The sequence below is a fragment of the Aphis gossypii genome, chromosome 1 (genome assembly GCF_020184175.1).
Source record: "Aphis gossypii isolate Hap1 chromosome 1, ASM2018417v2, whole genome shotgun sequence".
In the NCBI taxonomy this organism is placed as follows: Eukaryota; Metazoa; Arthropoda; class Insecta; order Hemiptera; family Aphididae; genus Aphis; species Aphis gossypii.
In genome coordinates this window covers 12,491,503-12,516,244 of record NC_065530.1, presented here as the reverse complement: position 1 = coordinate 12,516,244, position 24,742 = coordinate 12,491,503, and the positions used below count along the sequence as shown (strand labels likewise).

Genomic DNA, 24,742 nt, shown 5'->3' with positions numbered 1-24,742 from the left:
CTATCTTGTATTCCAGAGTTATTATATTATTCGAACCATAATTACACATAGGAGTAGATAGGCAACATAGGGATCTGATACCCCAAAACTTATTTCAGACCCAACACCGCCTTTCCACTATCCAATAGAAGTGTATTCTGAATACCAAATTTAGCATATTATATTTTGCGACGATCTAGTCCACTGAGATAATTTAGCTTTAGCTATTCGCACCCACATGCCTGTAGTGTTCCAAGTGAAATAAAACATACATGTATATATATCGAAGGAAAGAGGGTAACAATATTATATTAAACCCTTCTATATTAGAATATTACCATAACGCGGAACGGCGACGATTTTCGGGAAAATATAGATAGTAATATATAGTTTATATATATATATACTATATAGTTTACCACATCGACGTTATTAAAACGAAGGCGCCGGGTTGGAGCCGAGAGCTATTTGCCGTCCTGCATATGCTGCACATGATACATGGAAAATGTCGACGATTTCTGAGACGGCAGAGACGACTATCGAGTCCTTAAATCGTTGTCGGAGAAAGGAAAAAGCGAGCATAAGTTTTCTATCTATTATTTAATAGTCATCATCATCTTGCATTCATTATTAAATAATGGGGTGATTGGCCCATATACAAAATAAAAAAAATAAATAATACCACAGTATAATACTGTTGCGGGTGGAGGAGAAAGCTGATCGTGGGGTTCGTATATTAAATCGAGTATGTTGTCGTCTTCGTTCTCATTTGGCAACCGTCCCACGGGTTTATGCGCTGCCGAATTTTTCCGAGTTTTTGGCACGACAAAACGCCCCCCCCCCCCCCCGTTGTAAACCAACATCAGGAGAATACAGCAGAGAAAACATACGCACTGGATTTATCATTTGTTTATTTTCTATGTACATTTGGTCTTCCTGCGGTGACATATGTAAATATAAGTGTATGCAATTTTATCGTACATAGGTACTTATATAAAAACAAATAAATTTTTCATTGAAAAGCATTTCACACGGACTACTAGAGCATTAAAGCATTCAAGCTATAATAATACTAGTTAAGAATTCTAAATTCATTATTGAAAATTCATATTTTAATTATGTAAATGTAGGAATTTCGATTTGATCGGTCACGGGATAAACAGCGGAAAAAAATTGAGAAAATTATTATTGTTATAAAAAAAAAACCTATACCCGTATGTTACACATAGTTACGCTGTATGATATTTCATTTTCTGTTCTCACGAATAAATTAGAAAATTGTTTGAAAAAACGCACTCAAACTATCATTACTTATTCGCAGACTCAATGTTTTATTCCCGCATTTATCGGATACGTGGTGCATCGAGTAGGTATAGAATCTGAGTATGCGCGTGTATAGGACTATTGCAGTGGCGTTGTCGTTATGTTGTTATTTTAGTTTTTACGTCGTCAAAATGTGGTGGTGATAATTTAGGATCGTGCACACACATAAATTTTTTTTAAAACGGCATAAATCAAGCACGGGAGATGTGTTGCCTGTTGGATTAAATAATAATGATATTTCAATAGATAGTACAGAATAGAAATAAATTAAAATACGCATTTGGAAAGAGTTAAGGGAAAAAAACAGATTTAATTTATAGACCACTTGGTATAATACACATAGTGCGTGTGTATGTTAGATTTTACGACTCTCGTATGGTTCCTATAAAATATTTTTAATTGGCACTCGACGACGCGATTTGAATAGATCAATAGCCGAAAAACTCGCTAGAAAGATGTATAAAAACACGTATATACTCTACGAACGTAGAACATAATTTACAACAGGAGTATACTAAAATACAAGTATACTATATAGTATAATAAAGTCCTACATTTTCTTAAATTAGTGCATACTATAGTGTCACTGAATCGATTTTATTGTAATGCGAATTAACATAATTAGTACAATACGTATATTTATTATTAATAATCTATTCGAAATATAATAATAATAATGGAGCAATGAACTTTACGAAGTCACACCAATTAAATAAAGAATTTACTATTAATTACTAATTAGTAATAAACAACTTTGGCTGTTATAAACATTGATATCTGATTTATAATGAACAAAAATAATGAGATAAATCGTGTAATGGTTTAACTGCAAGGATAAAATATTGACGGGATGCACTTTTATCACCTTCATAAAATACAATTTTTACATAACCTTATTAAACACATAATATTATACACATAAATGGACTTATTAAATATCGAAGTAGGTACCTAATAATACTTACTAACTACTAATTTACTAAATCAAAATATTTATATTAGAAAAAAATTTAGTAAGAATATAGCAATAATGTTTAACTGTTGTTAAATTTTTAGAAATATGTATTATTGTCAAAATGGAATTGAAATAATACATATTTTTACCTTAGAATATAATACTAAAACAATGAAAACTTGATAATATTTTTATGTAATCAGGTTAACGAAGACCATAACAATTTTCTATGAAAAATAGAAACTTATAGACCAAATAGGTTATGTATTATATCATTTATTGAGCACTTGTCTCGATTTACTTCCCCGAGCGCAGAATAGTGTTGTGTTATTATTACTAGAACTGTGATTTTAATGATCTTTGCATTTTTCTTAATGACGCTCGGTACCTACACAATACTCGTTTTGGAATATTTTTTTCATGACTCGTTGAATGGATATTTTATAATTAATTTTCCTTTTAGATTCTAAGTGATGTGATGAATGTAAAGATTTTACAATGATATACATTTTTGTGCATGTGTGTGTGTATGAAAGTTTACATTTGGATGAAATTAGATATTTAAATAACAATTTTAATAATTTTGTTTCAATTCAAAAATATTATTTGCGAGGATTTCAAACTTATACGTATTTTATTATCTTTTATCTGCGTAAAGGACAAGCTTAGTAACTTAGTCCGACGACGAAAATACATAGTATAAATTATTTACTCGAATGCTCTTGAATTTAAGACATTAAAAGTGCGCTACGCTTTTTGTAATTCGTGCAGCGTAAAAAGATAAGAATTGTTGATATCGGTTAAGCTGCAGATAAAGCATAATGTCACGGAATGAAAATAAATAATATCATTGCTCATAGAGCACACAGCAGCTTTGGTAGTGTAGTGACATAGATTTTTTTTCCAATCCTATCCGACCCCACACTAGAAGCGAGTGCATTAAAAAAAAAGTAAAACTAAATAAATGCACCCGCAAAAGAAAATAAACATTACGAAATACATAGATATTGTACTATGGGTACAAGAACGGTAGGGACAGGCGTTTTTTCAGTAGCTTGACCTCGGGTGACCGCAGCGACAATTGAAAAACAGAGCTGCGTCAAGTGAAGCAGCTGATGCTATTTTTTCTTTTGGTCGGGGTAGCAATTAAAAAGTGCAGGAAACAGGAGACGTGTGAAACAGGACTGAAACAGGGGATATTCTGGGGGGAAGCTAGTAATTATAATAATTCCTTGTTAAAACAATATAGTAGTATATCCACCCTTAAACATAGTCGTGTGCTCCTTAGAATACAAAACTATTTCCTCGGCTTGTTATTATTATTCCCAGTTTAGGGTCCTAGATCGGTTTAAATATCCAGGGTCACCCGTAGCCGTCGTCGGTGGGCACGACGGCCGTCGACGTCGTCATTATAATAATAGCCCTTTTGTTGTGAATGCCAAACAAAACGTTCATATTATATATAGGTACGAATAGGACAATTAAAAAAAAATCATCGACTGTATTATATGGTGTACTACAGTGGACACGGAATATGATCGCCTTTTATTTTATGAAAAAAATCAAGCACTCACGGAGCAAACCGTCAAAAAGACCGAGTTCACATCAGTTGATTGTAATTTTTTTTTTTTAAAGAACACAAAACATGGTTGGACAGAATACGTCACAAAGACTGGACGTAAAGCGGAGTTTTTATATTATTGTTAGGTAGCTATATTTTGCATTAAAAAAAAATATATATATTTAAAATTACTATCTATTTTAAAAAAGCCTAAAAATCAATATTTATTTTAATGTGAATATAATGTAACTGTGAGATAATACGAAAATGTAAATATTTATGGAACTAATGTAATAATAAACAAAAGTTCTTAAAGAATACAGTTAGAATCACATATGATTACTAAGTATAATACTAAATAATACTAACTAAACTAATAATCTCTAAAATCAGATTTACAATTTTTTTTAAAAATAATAAACATCTATACAAAATAAACCTAAAAGTGTTTAAAGTATAAAAAAAAACTATCGGTCAGTATTATTTTAGAAGTTAAAGCATTACTATTACCATTTACCATACACTAATTTCAAAATTAAATTTTTAACGATCTTCACAAAGATTAAGGACATTTTCAAAACCACAATTTATTAGCGTTTATAATTTTTAATCGATAATTACTTGGAATCTATGAAAAGTTTTGCAGTTGAAAACAAATTGTTCTCGTTTCTAATAGAATATAAAATAAAAATGAATTTAATTTTTTTAATAGATTTAAATAGAAAACAGTTTATGTATATGTGGTGAACAGCCTAGTGTCTGATATTTGTCATCTAATAACATTAAAGCTGTATTTTACATTCAATATAATAATAATAGAATGCATCAATATTTTGATTTATATTAGATATTATATTATACACAATGCCTACATAAAACATACATTATTATTTATGAAAACATAATATTTATATCAAAAAAATAAAAAGTAGACCGTAGAGCCACAATTTGCAAAATATTAGTACCTATAGAAAAAAAAAACTGCAGTACAGAGGAGAATTTCGGATGAAAATAAATATAGTGCAACTCCAAAAATTCAAGGCAATAGTCAATAGATTTATGGACATTGTAACCGAAAGTTTTTAGTCCGCATGCTTTTAAGACGGAAATACGTGTATACTGTATATTGTATATAGAAGAAATACAAAATACGCAATGCTGTTAAAAATAGTTTTAAAAGGGAAATCTTATATTATTGGCGTGAATATATGTTGGAAAAATATAACATATATTATAACTTTTGTCATACAACCACTTATTTTTCATACTACCAGAACCGTAAAATGAAAAAAATCTATTATTTAGGAATGATAGACATAATTCAAATTTGACAGACAAAACAACAAAATAAACCTTGCATCTAACTTTTACGATATTTATTAGTATTCTGGAAAAACTTTTTTGTATACCCTAATAAAAGATATATACAAGTAATTTATTTATTATTTAAATTTAAAACCATGAATTTGGTAATTCCACAATCATTATAATATCTATATTATGGTTATGAGAATCTTTTTTAATATACATAAGTAATGTAATTTAATAAAAATTAATATCAAACGCGTACTTATAAATAAATTATGTGACTAAAATATTTAAATATACTATACTACAAAAATACTAAATATTCATAAAACAGATTCAAAAATATCTTGAGGCCATATTGACAATATGACATAACAATTAGAAATTTTATCCCGAAGAAATACTTGGAGAATCAATTAAACTTAAACCAGTCAAGTGGAAAGATATTTTGTTGTAATTAATTTATATCAATCGTTTAATTTAAAGTGTGGATTTTTATTTAAGTGTGTATACATCTATAATATATACAATACGGAGATATACCACATTATAAAAAACTGTTCATGCTAAGTAAATCACCCCATAGATATATAAAATGTGTATGCAAAATATTTGAACAAAGTATTCATAATATACCCGGTGTTAGTCCTGAATTGTGACGTATTATTATTATTGTTGTTGATGTTGTTATTTAATAATTTAAATAATTTAAAAAAATTATAAATCAATGCATTCTAAAAACGATATTAGATGGCACTAGGTTTACTATGCAATATTTAGATATAGAACACGTTATAAAAAATTCGGGTTGTTCAAAAGAATATTAAATAATATAATATTATACTAATATTATAAGTCGTATACTTATCGAAAACAAAAGTAACACGGTTAAAGTGTTAAATATTTACATTTTATACTATGCTACAGATTTATGAACCTACAATTATTTATCCATTGTTATCTTTAAACTTTTATTTCCAACTATTCCAAAATTAATAAAAAATACTAAGAAAAAAAGTACCAATTCAAAAATGTATTCTGAATATATTTTTAAAGAAATATTTGAAAGCGTATTCTGAATACCTTAATTCACATTTATAAGAATACAAAATAAAAGTATTATTTACAGAACTGCCTATAAGCAAGTAAATCAGATTTTTTTTATAATAGTTAATTTTATTAAAAATGCACAAGTATTAACCACTAAATGATGTGCCAAGTGCGACAATGTCAATTTTTGGCGCACATCAATGAAATGTACAAGAAGTTATTTTTATAAAATTAAATGAAAATTCATTTTTGACAAAATGTGTTAATATTACTTTTTATTTTTTATTATTATTTATTATTTATTATTTGATATCTGAATGAAAAAATACAATAAGCAAATATATAATATATAATACAATTTACAGGACTTGACAGCTTGAGTGAAGAGAGGATCCAGTAATGCTACTTCAGATTGAAAAAGTTTATATTATGTAATATTTTTCCTAAATATATGTTAATAAGATTGCGTGACCAATTATGATTTAAGCAATTGAAAGAATTAATCAGAAGAGTGAGATTAGGTTTAATACTAGGGGATTAAGGTGGGGTAAAGTGTTGGAGAGGAAATTTTTTAGAATGAAAATAAGTACAGAGAGAAAGAGAGAGAGAGAGATTAATAAAGTGTTTTTTTCCTAATGCACTTCAGAGCTTTAGTTAATAAAATAAATGTAAGTTCATAGACTGGAAAGATAGGGGTATGTTAACAATAAAGAAGATTGTACACTATTTTGGACAAAAATGATATCTTGAGGGATACCTGCTTTAATTGAATAGGTAGAGGATAGTTAATTCTTAAATCTCACTTGGAAAGTCCAGAGTAATAAGGAGTTTGGGCCGTTTAGGGTAAGGTATGAGAAGTGAGAAGCCATCTAACTGTATGGAGAAGCTCTTTATACCAAACGCGATCCAATATAAACTTGTAATATTAACTACGTGTTAATATTACATAAATGATAGTTTTAACTCAAACATAATACCTATATTTATTATTATTTAATTATTCAATCACCACTATACATGTTGGTTATTATTTATTAATAAGCAAACAATTTAAATCTACTTACAGATCATCAGGTGTTAAATGAACAGGTTCATCAGTAAATTCTGGTGGGAAATTTGCAAGGTCACGATCAGAATCTAGTCTTGGTTTATAAGGAGGACTAACTTGCTTTTGCTCTAGCTAAAGTTATATAAATTTCATAAGTGCTTTAGTAATAATAACAATTTAAAATGATTAATGATAATATTTAGTTAGTAATTAAGATGATTTACCATTTCCCAATCAATAGATTTAAAGAATGGATGAGTTATGATATCATAGAATCCAGTGTCTCGATTACAACCTAAACGATCCACAGGATTCTTATTTAAAAATCCTTTCAAAACTGACGCTGCTTTAACGGAGAGTGATCTTGGAATACGTATAGTTTTTTCCAAAATAACTGGAAATAATTTTAAACAATGAAAAACAAGTTTTAAAATAACCTATTTGTATTATATTACCTTGAAATAGATAGTCTTCAGTATTTTGATCAGGATTTTCTGATGCTCCGGCAATATCAAATGGACTTCTACCAGCTAACATTTCATACAAAAGAACTCCTAAAGCCCACCAATCCACACTGAAAAACAAAATAAATTAAGCTTAATACCAAGTATTTAATAAAATTATAATATAGGTTTAAGTGTACTAACTCTTTACCATTCAACAGTAAGAAATTAAAAATTAATTATAAGCATGCCTATATTTAGTTTAGAATTTAAAAAAAAAATGTATACCTAAATCCATAATCTTCTCCTCTTAAAATTTCTGGAGCGATGTAATTTGGAGTACCACAGAATGTACAAGTTGTATCTCCAGGCCTTATTCCTTCTTTACACATTCCATAATCTGTCAATTTTATATGACCCTCATGATCAAGTAGTACATTATCCAATTTTAAATCTCGATATATTATGCCTAAAATAATAATATAATAATGAAATGAAATATATAAAACAATAATATAAATAAATAATGAATATGTCATTTAATTATTGCTTATCACTTCTTGATTGCAAAACGTAATACTAGCTATAAATAATACAACTGCAAGTTTGCAGTTGTATTATTTTATTGACTAAGTGACTATAATGGCTATATATAAATATACATCAGTATATCTATATTTTTAAGTAGTGGGAGCCACCTAAAATCTTAGGAGGTATAGATGCATAACTTTGTAAGAAGGTAACAAAGTCCCCCTAAATAAAATTCCTGCATTGATCATTTTTTTCACTTAAACTTATTGTAAAATCATGTTTTTAATAGATAATACAACAATTTATTTTAAAAAAATTATGATTTAAAAACTTAAATTTATAGAGTAATAATTTTATAATACACAATAAAATAAAAATAGTAAATATAGATTAAGTCCCCTTAGCCTCCCCTCCCTAGAATATGATTGAGTTAAATTTTATATACAATTATAAATCTTTATAAACAAAAAAAAAAAACGATTATGAACAGAAATGATGGGTCAGATACGTCATTTTTTACTTATAAGGATGTTTCATAATTTATTTAAATAAATTACTATAAGTAGTTAAAATTTTATTTAGCTTTATGAAATCTTCAACTAGGTATTTAAAAAAACCTTGCATACATATTATTAATTATATCATAATTAACTAGAAAAATAAAAAAACCAAATAAGTCAAACATTTCAAACATTTATAAATAGATAAAAAATAGCTAAAATACTTTTTAAATTTGAATCATGTCTAGAAAATGTTTAAATAAATATCTGGTAATAATCTGAAGTTAGATAATACAATTTAAAAAAAATAAGCAATATGATTAAAAATGCTTCAATTTTTTTTCTTTAAATTTCTTATGAATAAAAATAATAATAAAAAAAACATGCAAATACATTAATTCATAGCCTTTCTTATAAATAAGTATAAAAGCACCAAAAAGCATTTGTTCATAAATATAACAAATACGGATTTGATAATTCTGAGGGTTTTTATTTTATTAATTATTTCAATTGGTGACATATAGGTCTATACATTTGTTAAAAACAAAAAAAAAGTATAAAAATGGAAATGGAAATGTATTATAATATCCAAATAACTATATAAAGCAGTGGTTCTTAAGTAGTAGTGCACGTACCCAATGGGGATACTCAATATTTTTTAAAGGGTAATTCTAGCCAACAAACTTTACAATGAAATAAAAATGTATGTCTTTAAAATGTTTTATATTTATTAGTTTAGGAACTAAGAAGGGGTACCCAAAAAGGTTTATAGGTAAAAAGGGGTACAGTATTTATTTAAGTTGTAGAATCCCTGATCTAAAGAATTATAATGAATAAATACAAAAAAAAACCATATTAATTATTACAAAAACAAATGATTATACCTTTAGTATGCAAAAAATTCAAAGCTAAACTAATTTCTGCAGCATAAAATCTAGCATGTTCTTCAGGCAATCGTCTTTGCCTTTGCATATGAAACATTAAGTCACCTCCACGAACAAATTCAATCACAAAAAATAAACGGCTGGCAGTTTGAAAGCAAGAATGGAGACCGACCAAAAATGGATGGTTAGAGGCAGTTTCAAAAACATGTTTTTCAGTTTGAACCCAATCAATATCCTAAAATTAAAAAAAAAAAAAAACATGTATTAAATTGTGTATATCTATTACCAAAATAACTAATTAAAATGATAACTTTTGAATGTATAAGAGAATGCATAACTTTTTAAACTTATATTTTTATCATACAAATATTAATAAGTAATAACATATAAATATAAAAAAATATTATTTTTGAGTATGTATATTTTGATTTTTAAAAAATGATAAATTATTTATTCCACAGAGTATAAATTAATTAATACAAAATGTGTCCAAAGTTATTTTACTATATCAAATGGTAATATAAAAATTACTTTAATTTAAAAAAAATATATTGGCCTTCATAATCCAATTAGAAAAATAATAAAATTTAAATAAAACAACAAATTATTGTACAAATTTATAATATAATTCAATATTGAATTGACAAATTGTAAATAAATAAGCAGTCAGATTAACATCAATATGTATAATGATTTTTAACTATCATTAATTAAAATATAATAATTACTTCATCATCTGTAACAAGTGCTTTTTTTATGACTTTCATAGCATAAATGCACTTTGTTTTTTTAAGTTCAACCATTAACACCTTAGCATAACTTCCACGGCCAATAACTCTAATTAGCTCAAAATCAGCAATAGAATATTGACGTGAAACTCCAACTTCTTCATCGCCAGCTATAAATATAATTAAACATTAAATAATAATATCATAACAATATTATCGTGAAATATTACTTTTAGCTTGTGGATCTTCAATGGGTACAGAATCGGCTGATTGATCAATAACCGAATTTTGATCAGAATATTCTTTTAAATCCGGCAAAGCAGTATCAGAGCTAGGTGTACCTATAAATTAACATCATGTACATGAAAAATACATAGTAATTTTGATAGATAATATATTTTTATAATTACTTAGAGATGTTTGTGAGTCACCATTGGTGTCATCAATAACAATAGGATCATTAGTGCAGGTTTTTTTTCCAAGCTTATGACATTTTTTGTGGATAAGCAATTTGCATTGAATACATTTGAATCCTTGTCGTCCTAATCCCCAAATTCGATCATGACAATATGCACAAAATGCTCGCTAATTATAAAATAATAATAATTATTAAATAGTTATAACTAATAATATTATAGTTAAATAATAGATTAAATTGAAATAAAATGTCAAACACCACTTTTACTATAACATACTAAATTATTGTCATGTACTTGCTGTTTAGTAGAAAAACTGCAAAATATTCCCATATTTTATAATTTTAATAAATACCATTGAATAAACATTTAAAATAAAGAACATTCAACATAGAATACAACATTCAAACTTATCTTATTTGTTAGAAACGTATGTAGCCTTATAAAATTAATTATTATTACTATTTTTTAATAACTAGTTGATATTTAATTAAACGTCAACATACTTTTTATCTTACTTTTATTGTATACAGAATATAGATACACATAAAAACTAATTGACCTTAGACCTCTTTCTAATAGAAAATAAAGTTAATATAATTTAGAATTATAAAAAGATATTAATTGCGTAATAACACGTAAAATAATACAAGTGAATTCAATGTTTGACTGAGTATATTTGTATTATCTTAATTATAATACATATTTTATAAACTATATTATACTGATAGAACAATACAAAAGGAATCAGTAGTACAATAATAAGTATTAAATAGACCACATTCTTTGGATGTATCTTGTTAAACATTAAGGATTTTGATGAAATTTAATAATAGTGTAATACTAACAAGTCTAATTAAAAATAAAAATAAAAATTTATAAATTGACTTAAAATAATTTGATAACACTAAAATAAATAATATTTATTTATTACACATACCCTGTTAAACCTTTTAGGTTGAAAAATATGTCCATTCACTCGATATAGTTTTCTCCACCTTCTGGCTCCACGTCTATATATACTACCTGCAAATTATCAGCGTATTTCATAAGATAAAAATCTATATTGTCTACATAGATTTTTTTATATTTTAAATTTTAAACTTACGGTCTTCTCCTTGACAAGGCATTCCTGGTGCTGGTGGAACATTTGGAAAAACTAAAGAAAAGTATAAATTATTAATTTTTATATGATATTATTAGTCAGTTTAATAACATTCTGGATTTCAAATATTAATTTAACATAAATTAGTCTACTATCTTACACATTCCAAGTGTAATAAGAGCAATAATTATAAAATTTAACTTAGTATTCCATTTTTAAGCACAAAATTTAAAAAATACTATAATATATTGATAAAAATAGTTGTAATTCATAATTATTATATGTATAGTATGAAATAAAGAATTTGTTAGTAAGATCTGGTTAATTATATGAACCTTCTCAAGGGTCCTGAATTTTATTAAAACATTTTTTATGAAATGATTTATATACATGATAATGATTGTAATCCTCATTGTAATAAATTTAAATATTGAACACACTACATTAAGAAGAATTATATTTCAAATTTGACTGAATCCACTTATATGCATTACTCAATAATAATTTGGTAAATTAATATAAAGTATAATTTGATTATTAACATGCATTGTGCTTAATGGAACTCAAATTTTAACATCCAACATTCCAGTAAACTATATCAAATTTGTCCAAAACAAAAAATTAGGAACAACATTTTTAATAAAATATACTTAACTATCAAGTTCACAGATTTTTATAAATTAACATAAATCAATTAAAAAAGTTATCTAATAATAATGAAATTATAATTACTAATAATATTTTACTAATTGTCAACCAATAATTCTACTACAACAACTACATAGAATACACATACACATCCACACACTAACATATCTGTATATTTACAAACGATTATGATTTTTTTGACAACATTACCATTGTATTTGTTACCTGTGGCGTAAACATGGTCTTCATCATCAGATATAGAAGGAGATGGTGATGGGTCATGAACACTGCAAGGATAATGTTGTACAATAGGAGTAGATTGGTAACCAAAACAATTTATGTTTTGTCGCATAGCCATATTTGATCCACACGAATCTGGCAAACTAAGTGAAGTAGGTGGAGCATACAAATGACGTGGTGGTGGTGTTCTGGGTCGAGATGGAGGAATAGCCTGATTCAACAATAGAGATAGTGAACCCGGCCCTGTGAATTCTATATCTCCAAGTGAAGGACGACGGTAAAATGTGGAAGTATGATGATAGTCATCATCTTCTATGGAACCAAAACTACTAGTGCTGTGCAAGGACTGATGTTGGTAATACGATGTAGATGGAGGAGCTGGGGTGGAAATTGGTACATGATGGTTATAAAAACCTAAAGATGACGATTGCCGTTTTGGTGACTTGCCTCGGTCAGAAACAGTAGATGCGCTCCAGTAGCCCCAAGCCATAATGAACTAATTTATTTTTATTTTTTTTAAGTTAAAAATTTTGTTTTTGCACTTATCAAACCCAACAAATTGCGTGTTCAAAATTAAGAACAATAATGTTTTGTCAAATTAAAAAAAAGCAAGTGTAAAGCTGAATGAATGGGAAAACGTAATGATTTAAAAATATATTTAACAAGTAAAAATAAAACCAAAATGTCCGCCTCTTTGACAATTAACTATTAATTTGTGAATATATGTTTAAAAAAAAACTAAATATTTGCATATAATTAATTAGTGGCCCAAGATAAATAAACTAGAAAATGAATTAATAATTGATCCGATCATCTGTGAATGACAAATTTCATTAACAAGCAATTTATTGAACATGGGTGGCACGTTGTATGATGATACAAATAACAATAAATACAATATATATAAGTGAATAGAATTCACTAAGTATTAATGTTATGTTCTTATTTAAACAAAAATTTAAAATGTGTGTAGAGAATCAACATTAATTAGATACTCTAGATAAGTTATCAACGAATTCGAAAACGCACAAACCATCACGAAAATATGAACGGACACGTTGTACACGATACGGAAAAGCGTACATCAACTGCCGCGCAACCCGACGACAAATTTAAAAATCAATAATAATAATAATAGTAGTAGAAAAAAACCTACTGCACCGACGCCCTACGAACAGTGCGAAACTGTTTGCTTTCAACAATTATTATTGTCCTCACACCGAACGCGTTACGAACGAATTAGTATTTTTACCGTCGACATAATAAACCACAACGCGATGTATATTGAGCTTTTTGGAGACACAACAAGCCCTTCTTGTACCGCTGGCCGTACGGAGGTTCCACCCTAAAATCAAAACACCAGAGCGCCGAATCCGGCATTACGTATGGTACTCCCCCCGCTCAGCCCGTTCTCGAAACTGCCGTAGGGGTAGACGATATCCCGCCTGATTCCTAACACCCTCACCGCCACTGTCCAAGGAGTATCCGTGACCCATGTACCTAACCAGAAGGTGGTGGGAACACCAGTGCCGAAGGGGTAAGAATGGCACAAATAATAATGTTATATTGTAGTTGTAGTTTTGCCGAGTTTGACTAATCGAAAGATTTAAATTTTGAGTACCATTAACATGCACATTATTACTATTATATATAATACATCAAGATTATTTTCATTTAAATAATACCCTATATGACGTGTATTAAGGGAACATTATAATGGCCAATGGACGTTGAGAATTGTAATAGATTTGTTGAGAAATGGGTTGAAAATGTTTTTAACTTACCGTGTATTGTTAATTCGGAATCTTTATTGAGTTCATACAATCGAACGGCTTCGTCCAATTCCATTTGTGTGGATAATATACACGGATCGCCTAAATGTAAAAATAATTATTACTAAATAATAATACTAAAATAATGTCATATAAATTCAATTTTACTTTAACACGCTTAAATCTTTAAAACATACATCGGATATTGAAAAAAAAAGATAGTTGCGAATTTGAAATTTTAGAGTTGGATGCATTTATTAATCTACTTTCATTTTTGGTATGTTTATTATTTTTATCATTAATATTTAATGCATGTATAAAATAAATGTACCTATTTTCTTATTTTTTATGTGCTACAACAATAGAACATTTTTATAGAATTACTGGCATAATATTATATTTTTGAAATATTTACCATAATTTTAACAAAAAATGTAGTATTTTCATTGAAATATAAATTTGTTTCAAACATAATATATATTTTATGATTAATAAAAATTGTATTTAATTGTTTTTAATGAACATTTGAAATCGTCAATATGGTACCTGATAAATTCAGGGAAAAATTAGTAATAACAGAAATAGAAAAAAAAGTACATCAATAATTATTATACATTAGTACATTACTACATTAGTTAGTCCTATACATGGAAGATTAGTCACTAATGAATAATGATAAATGCGTAATGAGTAATGACTAATGAGTTAATGAGTTGGATACAGCTCTTAATGTTATTATAAAATAAGGAGACATTTAACAAAATGGTTAGGATTAATATGTCACTAAAAATAAAATATTATTTTATTAACAATTTAAAAATTCTTTAATTAATATTATATTTTTAATGAACTATGATTATTAGTAAGTGATAGATAGGTAAATACTAAGAAAAAAAGGTTAAGTTATATAAGTAGTTAAAAGAATACAAAATTCAAAAAATTTTTGATGCCATGCCCCTAATAAAAAATATAGATAAGGCTGATTTTATAAAATCTAGGATTGGGTTTCAGAGTAAGTTATTAAACTACATATATTATGTACTAAGGATAATAGTCCTTAAAAATAGTTTTATTTTAAATATAAATCAGATGAAGTATAAACTTTAGTATCTACTTTTTATACTCAGAAATGTTTAAAAATTATTAAATGTATTTAAATAAAATATTCAAAGTCCCTATAGGTTATATGCTTAAAACCCATTATCCTAAGTTTTTATCCTTAGAAATTAAAACATAAGCTATATTAATTATTAACTTAGAAATTAGTCATTCAAATTTATATTTATACATCAAAATTTCAGAAGAAAAAAAAAGTTTATATTTTGCTTTAGGTCTAAAAGATACTTCAAAACTATGAAAATTAAAATTTGAATAAATGCATTATTAAATGATAAAATGGGGGTAGACATGCTTAGTAAATTACCTTGTATACTAAGGTTGGAAATATGTTTTTTTATTTGTATTCATTGATAACTGCATTTAATTATGCAAGCAATTGTATCACATAGAATTCACCGTTTATACCAAAAAATAAGTAAAAGTTTGGTATGGATTAAACAATTTGATTTGGTCCTAAAAATTTTGACCTTAAAAAGTAGTAGTCTAGGTCTAGATTATCTAGTGAACACATTTAAAAGTAAATTATTTTCAATTAAAATACTTTGTTTATAAACAACTAGATTTTTTATTATTAAGTACAGGGTGCAGCAGTCAAACCCGACAGTTTAAAAAGAACTGATGGGCAAGGCTAAAGTGGTAGAGATTTCGGAAATGTTCTTATCTCTTTTAAATATCCGAAATTTAGTAATCATGGAGCATTGGTTGAGTGAACAGTGTGCATTCGTGGTAAAAGCGTACAACAAAAATAATGATATAATATGTGTAATATATGTGTGGCTAACCAAGGAAAGCATTTGGGTGACATAATCTTTAAAAAATGAAATTTTTAAATATATGATATAAAATTCCACTTAATATGTAGTTTTTATTTGTTTGGCGAAAAATTAATAAAAAAATTATTTTTATTTTTTTTAGTTTTTTTAAATCGTAGGATTTGACTGCCGCACTCTGAATAACATTGGGAAGGCCCCTGAGTGCTCTAAGCCAAACATATCTAAATTTAAGTTAATCTTATATTTAGGCAATATTTAAATACTCTAAATCATTTCATGCGAAATATTACAAATCGGTGATTTCCTCTATAGCAGAGATGGTAAACCTATGTCACGCATGGTTCACATGATCTTTAATAGTGGCACACGCTAGGTCTTTTTTTTATCATTCAAGCCACGGATGTAGTCATTTTCGGAAGGTCATCAAATTAGTTGACACACAAGAAAAATAAAATAGAATCAAACTTTGTATTTGACTCGCAGGTACAGAAAAGTTCGCCATCCCTGCCCTATAGAGTGATTCATGTTATAAATGTATTTTTATATGAAAATAACATAATAGGTACATAAACACACTTATATGGGAGACTCTATGAGAACCTAAATAATCCTAAACTCAAAATTAGTACTTCTAAAAACCCAACCCATGTTTTTTTATTTTTACATTGATATTCAATTAACTTTTATGTCTTTTAATTGTTCAAATTCATTATTTTAGTATTTATGTTTTCTAATATTTTATTTTAGACTAACTGTAGAATGGTTTGACAATAATAATAATTACCACAGTTAATATTATGAATGACATTGTTTGTGGAATACCATACAAAAAGAGGCTTATCCTAACATATATCAATTGTTTCAACTGTTACCTTAACTTCAGTAAGTTTTAAGACACACAAACACAGTTTTCTAGCAAGTGGGGAATTAAAAATTGGTAAGAGTCATAAAGATGAGTGTTACTTACAAAAATAGTTCAATGATATTACTTTTGGTACACGAATAGTATGCTACTTATCGTAAAATATATATTAAAAAAACATATTCTACCTACTAATTATAATTTATTAAACTGAAACTTACTAAATATGTTGCTAATGACCCCAATAAATTATTAAGCATTTTAAAATCTTATATATTGTCGTACATAATATATTTTTTATGTTATACTCTAAAAACTAAGGTTTGGTGGATACCAGTTATCATAATAGGGATTATAAAATTGTATGACCATTATTTACCTTAATAACCCAAGCCACAAGTACTTTGTACTAATAAAATGATAAAAATATAACACACAAAAGAATACGATATATACCCATCATATTTTCCAAAAGGCAATATATTATACCAACAAAATAGCACTATACTTCTATTTCAAATAAACTGACTGGCTCAATTGATGAAAACTGATCAGCAATACACACCCTCTCTATTCCTGACCATCAGCGATCAATCATAAAGCATCTAGCATCAGGCCGGCTCAATATGCATGCGCAAAAGTTGGTAGTTGGTATAGTGGTATTTTAATTTTTAACCGAGTAGTAAACTTATAATTATTTTTAAATTGCAGTATTTAACATACTACCTATTAACGTGTTAAAAAAATTATATTGTAAAAAATCTAATTTGAGTTTGACAGTAAGTTAATTCAATCAATTATTAAAGTTAACACAAAATCATTGATGCTAATCAAAGATAAATGATAATGTATATAGTATGTTTTTAAAGCACACATAATGCGTATAAAACATCTTAATATAATCTAATACAATTAATAATAAGAAAATACAAAAATAAAATTACATTATTTTAATTATTTTTTTTATAAAACTCAATAGGTATTTAATTAATAATATACTTTCAAATTCATAAATGAAATATTTTGATACAGCTAATCATATATTTTTATTTGTAGGTATATTTAATATTATTTATAAGATAATTTGAAATTACCTTCTTCATCAACCCATTTCATTGTGAAATCTTGATCAGATGAAAACCGACAAATAACCATCATTTCATATCGCAGTTGGTCAACAGTTATTTTTGGATCTATGTATGTAATCATAACTTCCCTAAAACAAATATTTGAAATGTTAGTAATTGGTTTATTAATAAAAAAAATTATATATTAACTTACCCATTGAAAGCCGTTTTTACACGGATTTCAGGTACATCCACGGTAGGCATCCTAAACATTCAAATACAAATTCATAGTTAAACAGATATCATTATAAATAATAATTATTCAAATTTAAATGAAATATATAAACTAATAATTGTAATTTTTAACCATAATATTCTATTTATTTGACATTAAAAATATTTATTATTAAATTAGATATTTACTCCAATCTGGACTATTTCAACAATTCTTTATCTTAGCTATAGTATATATATATATATATACTATAAATATAACATTTTCAACATTATAAATGTGTTAGGTAATAATGCATTGTAATAAATATAAATATAAAAAAAAAAATTGTTTGTCTAGCAGTTGTATTATTATGTTTACAGTCCCATTGTTCTATTGTACAACCAACATACTACACATATACACTATAGTACTATACAATAGTATAAAAAAAAAAAATAATTTATTAAATTGTTAACATAATATTAGATTTATCAACTTACTACTATTAATATTTTTAATAGTAAAATATTTGAGTAAATAAAGGGAGCAAATAAAAATAATAATTTTTAAAAAAAAATGAAGCATTTCATCAGAAAATACCTTAATATTTGCTGGCAATTTGGATTATAATAATTATTTTAACTTAAATCCATCCTTAAAAATAGATACCTATTGTATTATCAATTTTATTAATTTTTTTAAAAAAAAATCCTAATAATAGAAACTAAGAAATCATCAATTTGACTATCTAAAATTTGGATTCTTAATGGAAATTATCTTATTTCTATTAAAAAATGTCAATCAAACGTCTGTGTTATTTTTTAATTAGAAACTCAAACATTCAATTACACCTAGCAATCAAAACTTGAAGACAAAATCATACTTATATAAATTACTATAAGAAGCCATTGACATATAAATGTAGAGTAATGCAAACATTTATTTTATTACCCTCGTTAGAATTCAAAAATAATACACAATTGTATTTGCTACTCTAAGTAAAAATTGACAAGTTTTCCTAAACTAAACAATAATGCAATAGCTATTCAGCTATTAAAAATTATAATCTAAATCAATTTTTAAAACATAATTACTTGGTTTAAAAAAAAATTATTTCATTCTTTTGTAACTATTGATGGAATCGTATTGTTTATTTGGAGTATTATTTCATCTAAATTTGACAATTTATATTTCACAAATAAAAATTAAGAGAGTTAAACAATGAATAGCTAATAAGATAATATACTGTAATTTGTTGCCTTTGTTTTAAAACACATGTTGTCAGTGTTATTTAAACTCAGCAGAATCAATTTAGTTGAATTCATTGCAATGAATCGATAAATTAAAAAAATTAATTCAATTTAAAAAAAAAACAACAAATATTGTCTATTTCTTTCATTAGTTTAATTTAAAATATTTCAATTTAGAAACTGCTTATAAGTATGTAAAATATTACAATTTAATAATACTCATTTCTCGTAAACATTAAAATATGAATATGAAAATAAAAAAAAACTGATGAGACTAATAAAGTCAATACAATATAATGTTTAAATCAACAAAACATAACTGGGTTCAGTAAATATAACTTTCCATATTATTCATTTATAACAAATAAAATAATAAAAGTGTTTATATGAATAAATCACCACATTAGTATTCAACTTACAATGTAACAAATTTGTAGTTATATTATCAATGTTTGCACAAGGCTTTAATACAATATTTCAATTTTTAAGCAAATTATGAGAAATTAAATTGCAATTGTATCACGAAAAAACTGATATACATACACAGATATTAAAATTATTCAATTACATATTATAACATTAAAGTTTAAAATTATTGGTTTTGCTGAATGTAAATTTTCTATGAAAGGTATGTTTTTGTAATATGCAGAAATCACATGTGGCTATGATATCCTCTTAATCTACACTTTATTTGACTAAAGAAGAATTATATTATTTCATAAACAATAAATGGAAATATATTTAAAATGTAACTATTTATAATACACATTTTTAAAAAGAAGAATTAAATAATTATGAAACCATATTAAATGATCTATTACTGTAATTGCTCTTAATGGAGGAATAAAATGTGTTTTTAACGAAGTTCATTATTGTTTGTAACAAAAATACCTTATTTTAAAATGATAATAAATATTAAGAAGATGTTATACCTGCATGTGTCGTCTTTATTTTACTAATGCATACTATACAAAAATATGTTGAACAGTTCCAATTTTACGTGACAAGTTTAAATATTGGAGAGAAATGACTTATTATTTAACTTAAAAGTAAGAACTAAAATAAGAACATTTTTTGTATTCTCTTATTGAATTTTAACGAGTTATGAGAATATAAAATACTTAAAAATGTTCATCATTCATTTAAAAATTTAAGTATCATAAAAAACCAATAAGAAAACACAGATAATGTTCTTAACTTTTAGTTTGATTGTAGATTGAATTCCACTAATATTTAACCTAACCTTTTTAACAATGCAGCACAATTTATCTCCTACAAAATTGTTGTGCCACACCAAACCATAGAATATCACTGAATATCGATAATAATATTGGTAATTATGAATTACATACTTATAAAACTATTAATAGATTTTTTGCAGCATACTTCAAGGGCACCTGCAGCACACTGGTTGAAAACCACTGATTTAAGCTAATAGAAAACTAGAACTACTGGATGTACAATATACATTTTAATATGTTATGTATTAGTAAGACAGAATAGACATATAGTACACAGAAATTATATGGAATATAAATATTTAAAAAAAGAACAAGTTATTGTAATACAACAATTTTATTGTAAAAAAAAATTTTCTTACAAAATATAACAATACATACAAATATATTATGAATATAATATATATTCATCCATTATGAAATTGTATATTAGGCACATAAAATTTGAGGTTTATGACAATTTAAAAAAAACACATTGTAGGTATGGAATAAATTAAGATTAAAATTTTATCAGTTGATGATAAAAAGTTAGATGTGGGCAATTTTATAAACAATTAAAACATAGTATATGGATATTATATGAAAAAAAATATAACTTATAATTGTATTTTTATAATTGAAACAGTTTTATTCTTTATTGATTAAATGTTAAAACCTAGTTATATGTTAATGTAAATATAAGTGTGACAAGAAAATATAAATTAATTTTTAGTACAAAAGTTTTAAAAATTAATACAACATTTGACAACTTATTGCTCAATAATTATATTAAAAACCCAATCAAAGCAAAATAAAAATTATTTTATAATACAAAAATAATTAATATATATTTAAGTTATTATTTTTTTTTCATTTTTTATGTCTGAAAACCACAATACATAATTGATTTTATTTTTAATGAATTTAAAAATCTAAATATAATGTTTTTATTTGTATATTTATATTCTATTATAGGTATAATACAACAATAAATACTTTACATAGCACTTTCGAACATAAATTGTAAAAAATACATCTTTAGAGTATCTTATGTTATTTTAAAATTTGAGATTTAAATATATGATATTTCTCTCAGGAAATATATAACAAAAATAAATATTGAAATAAAAGTACATAAAAGCAACTATAAAATGTTACATCTATTAGAACAATAATTATAGGTACAAGATCATTTAAATGTTCTATTACTAAAATCTGTTTCCATGAGAAAACTTATCAGTGATGGCGCATCCAGTATTTGAACATAATGTTTCATCAAATTCTGATAGAAGGTTAAGATGGTGTATAATATAAACGTATGGTCACTTGGAGGAGGGACAATTCAGCATAGTTGACTGACGGGTCTCGTTTCACATGCACAACCTAGTAAGTTTTCTGATGAAATAGACTGATTGAGTCTCTCACAAATTTTATAATGCAAAATTATGGCCTTATACATATAAATATAATGAGAAAATTATACAACAAAAAACAACTAACTACTTGGGTAAAGATTACATTTACTTCATTAATAATTTGGTAATACTTACATTAAATAATTGCAACAAATATTTATATTTATAAATTAATGGGCAAGTTGGGTAATCAAAGATGCACACATTTCGAAAAACTCCATTGTGTGATGTCCAGTACACTTTTTTTGTGGTGGTACAGCAACATCTTGTCTTGGAGATTGATTTTCAATTTCTAAAGTTGGTACAGGTAAGTTTCCATTTTCCAACTGATCATTTGTTAAACTCTTAAAATCTAACAAATAGCTTTTGTAGTCTACTTGATACAGTTGCAGTGAGATCATGATATAATTATCAGTTTTTTGATTCATGTGTCTTACTTGAACATGATAAGGATTTATTATTTTCCATTGAAAATTTAATGCTTTCATTGCTCTATATACTTCATTCATAATATCTGTAGGTCTACTTTGAGATCTTATGCCTAAATGCCACTTAGCTCTTTTCATAGGAGATCCTCTAGAACCTTGATCTATAGATTGAGCACGTTCTCTTTGAGATATTATTCTTTCAGGATGTGGTTTTGCAGCTGAATTTAAAGTTGATGGGTCTATTCCTCCTGTTGGAGGTGGACTACTAGCAATATAAAAATCTTTTAATTCTGCTTTAGCTGCTTCGTCAGCAATTCGTTTATTATCAATTATTAAATGGTAAGCAATACCTAATTGATCATGTGGATCACCACTCAATAAAGCATTATGAACTTCAGAGTCTTTTACGCTAAATTTTTCACAAACTTCATTTACAGCATCTGTATCAATCACTGAAGAGTCTCGGTCAACAGGTGATGGGAACAGATATGCAGGTAGTTCATGCTGGAACCATTCATGTTTTTTAATATCTTCAATGGATGCTCTTTTCATTGGATCTACTTGTAACATATGACACAGTAAACTAACAACAGATTTGTTTAAATAATCTGGTATAGGAAAAATACCAGATTTAATTTTACGAAATAAAGTTGGTACATGTTCATCGTCAAAAGGCAAAGAACCACACAATAATGCATATAAAATAACACCACATGACCAAATATCTACCTCAGGTCCAGCATACAACTTTCCTGAAATAACTTCTGGTGCAGCGTAGTTAGGGGACCCACAACTTGTTCTTAAAAATTCTCCATCCATCATCATGTTAGATAAGCCAAAATCAGCAATTTTAACATGTAAATTATGATCTAATAATAAATTTTCTGGTTTTAAATCTCTATGTACAATCATGTGTCTATGACAATAATCAACGCCAGATATGATTTGTTGAAAGAAACGACGAGCTTCAAATTCCTTAAGTTTACCGTGTTTTACTATATAATCAAATAGTTCTCCACCAGATACATATTCCATTATCATGAATATATCAGTAGGCGTGCTGATAACTTGATACAGTTTAATAATGTGAGGATGACGGAAAAGTTTGAGATTTTGAATTTCTCGACGTATTTTTCCAACCACATCCAGACTTTTTATTTTCTGTCTATTAAGTATTTTGACAGCCACCTTGTGTTTGGTAAGCTGATGTTCGCCAATTTTTACCTTGCCAAAAGTACCAACACCGAGTGTCTGTCCAAGTATGTAATGACCTATTTTGACGATTGGTTGTTGTTGACTGTTTGCAGGTTTGACTTCAGCCATTTTTTCACAATATTCCTTTGTTTTACAGCAATAGATGCACACAATATTTCTCAAGCACTAGAGATAAAAATCGACATAACAAACTTATCGTAATTTTATTTAATTAAAACACGCTTACAAAGGATCAATCCGTGATAAATTAAGGACCGCGGAAACACAACAATAATTACATCGGAAATCTCAAATCGGAATATTTTGAAGGCCGATCTCGATCCCACTTATGTTCGGAGAAAAAAAAATAAACACACCAACATTACATACACACGCAGACAAGCGCGCGCACGTAAACGCAGTGCCTATGTCTTGTAATCAAATCGATTGTATTATGAGCACAGAAGTACCAGCGCGCATAACCTCATTGAGGTTCGACGAAATTTTACCAAAATAAAAAAATTGTATAAATTACCTGTATCCTGGGGATGAGCACCACCGGTCACCGAGTCACACTCGGACCACTCGCGACGATTTGGACCGCGGAGAATTTTAATTATAATCCCGTTTTCATTTTTACACAATTCCAAAAGAATCCACTAATCGAAGTACGAAAAAAAAAAAAAAGGAAAAATGCTTTTTTATCTAC

At 26.7% G+C, this 24,742-nt stretch overlaps 2 protein-coding genes across 5 annotated transcripts in view; both read right to left on the bottom strand.

Annotated features, from left to right (window-relative positions):
• Nucleotides 1-24,717, bottom strand: part of LOC114126492 (atypical protein kinase C) — a 33,220-nt gene extending 8,503 nt beyond the window's left edge. Inside the window, exons 1-14 of one of the 3 annotated variants that reach the window (XM_050197348.1) lie at nt 24,569-24,717; nt 18,527-18,577; nt 18,340-18,461; nt 14,504-14,593; nt 11,835-11,885; nt 11,667-11,752; nt 10,721-10,895; nt 10,541-10,651; nt 10,311-10,480; nt 9,583-9,817; nt 7,956-8,136; nt 7,680-7,798; nt 7,449-7,618; nt 7,241-7,356 (exon numbers count right to left, since the gene is read on the bottom strand). In XM_050197348.1, the coding sequence (XP_050053305.1) occupies nt 7,241-7,356; nt 7,449-7,618; nt 7,680-7,798; nt 7,956-8,136; nt 9,583-9,817; nt 10,311-10,480; nt 10,541-10,651; nt 10,721-10,895; nt 11,667-11,752; nt 11,835-11,885; nt 14,504-14,593; nt 18,340-18,461; nt 18,527-18,576 (1,676 nt within the window). In that variant the 5' untranslated portion in view covers nt 18,577; nt 24,569-24,717. Of the gene's footprint in view, nt 1-7,240; nt 7,357-7,448; nt 7,619-7,679; nt 7,799-7,955; nt 8,137-9,582; nt 9,818-10,310; nt 10,481-10,540; nt 10,652-10,720; nt 10,896-11,666; nt 11,753-11,834; nt 11,886-12,689; nt 13,768-14,503; nt 14,594-18,339; nt 18,462-18,526; nt 18,578-24,568 lie in introns of those variants that run through there. The other 2 variants (XM_027990445.2, XM_050197347.1) reach the window with 2 other exon arrangements.
• LOC114126494 (5'-AMP-activated protein kinase catalytic subunit alpha-2) lies at nt 21,936-24,706 on the bottom strand. 2 transcript variants are annotated; one of them, XM_050197349.1, is made up of 2 exons: nt 24,569-24,706; nt 21,936-24,219 (listed from the first exon to the last, which is right to left on the bottom strand). In XM_050197349.1, exon 2 carries the CDS (start codon nt 24,160-24,162, stop codon nt 22,582-22,584), a length of 1,581 nt encoding a protein of 526 aa, XP_050053306.1. In that variant the 5' UTR covers nt 24,163-24,219; nt 24,569-24,706; the 3' UTR covers nt 21,936-22,581. The 2 variants fall into 2 exon arrangements, with proteins under 2 accessions (XP_050053306.1, XP_027846248.1); XM_027990447.2 differs by lacking the exon at nt 24,569-24,706 and adding an exon at nt 24,281-24,485.
• Nucleotides 24,718-24,742: the final 25 nt, after the last annotated feature.

Coding starts and splice junctions, on each gene's coding strand:
- LOC114126494 (XM_050197349.1), bottom strand. CDS start 24,162: ATGGCTGAAGTCAAACCTGCAAACAGTCAACAACAACCAATCGTCAAA.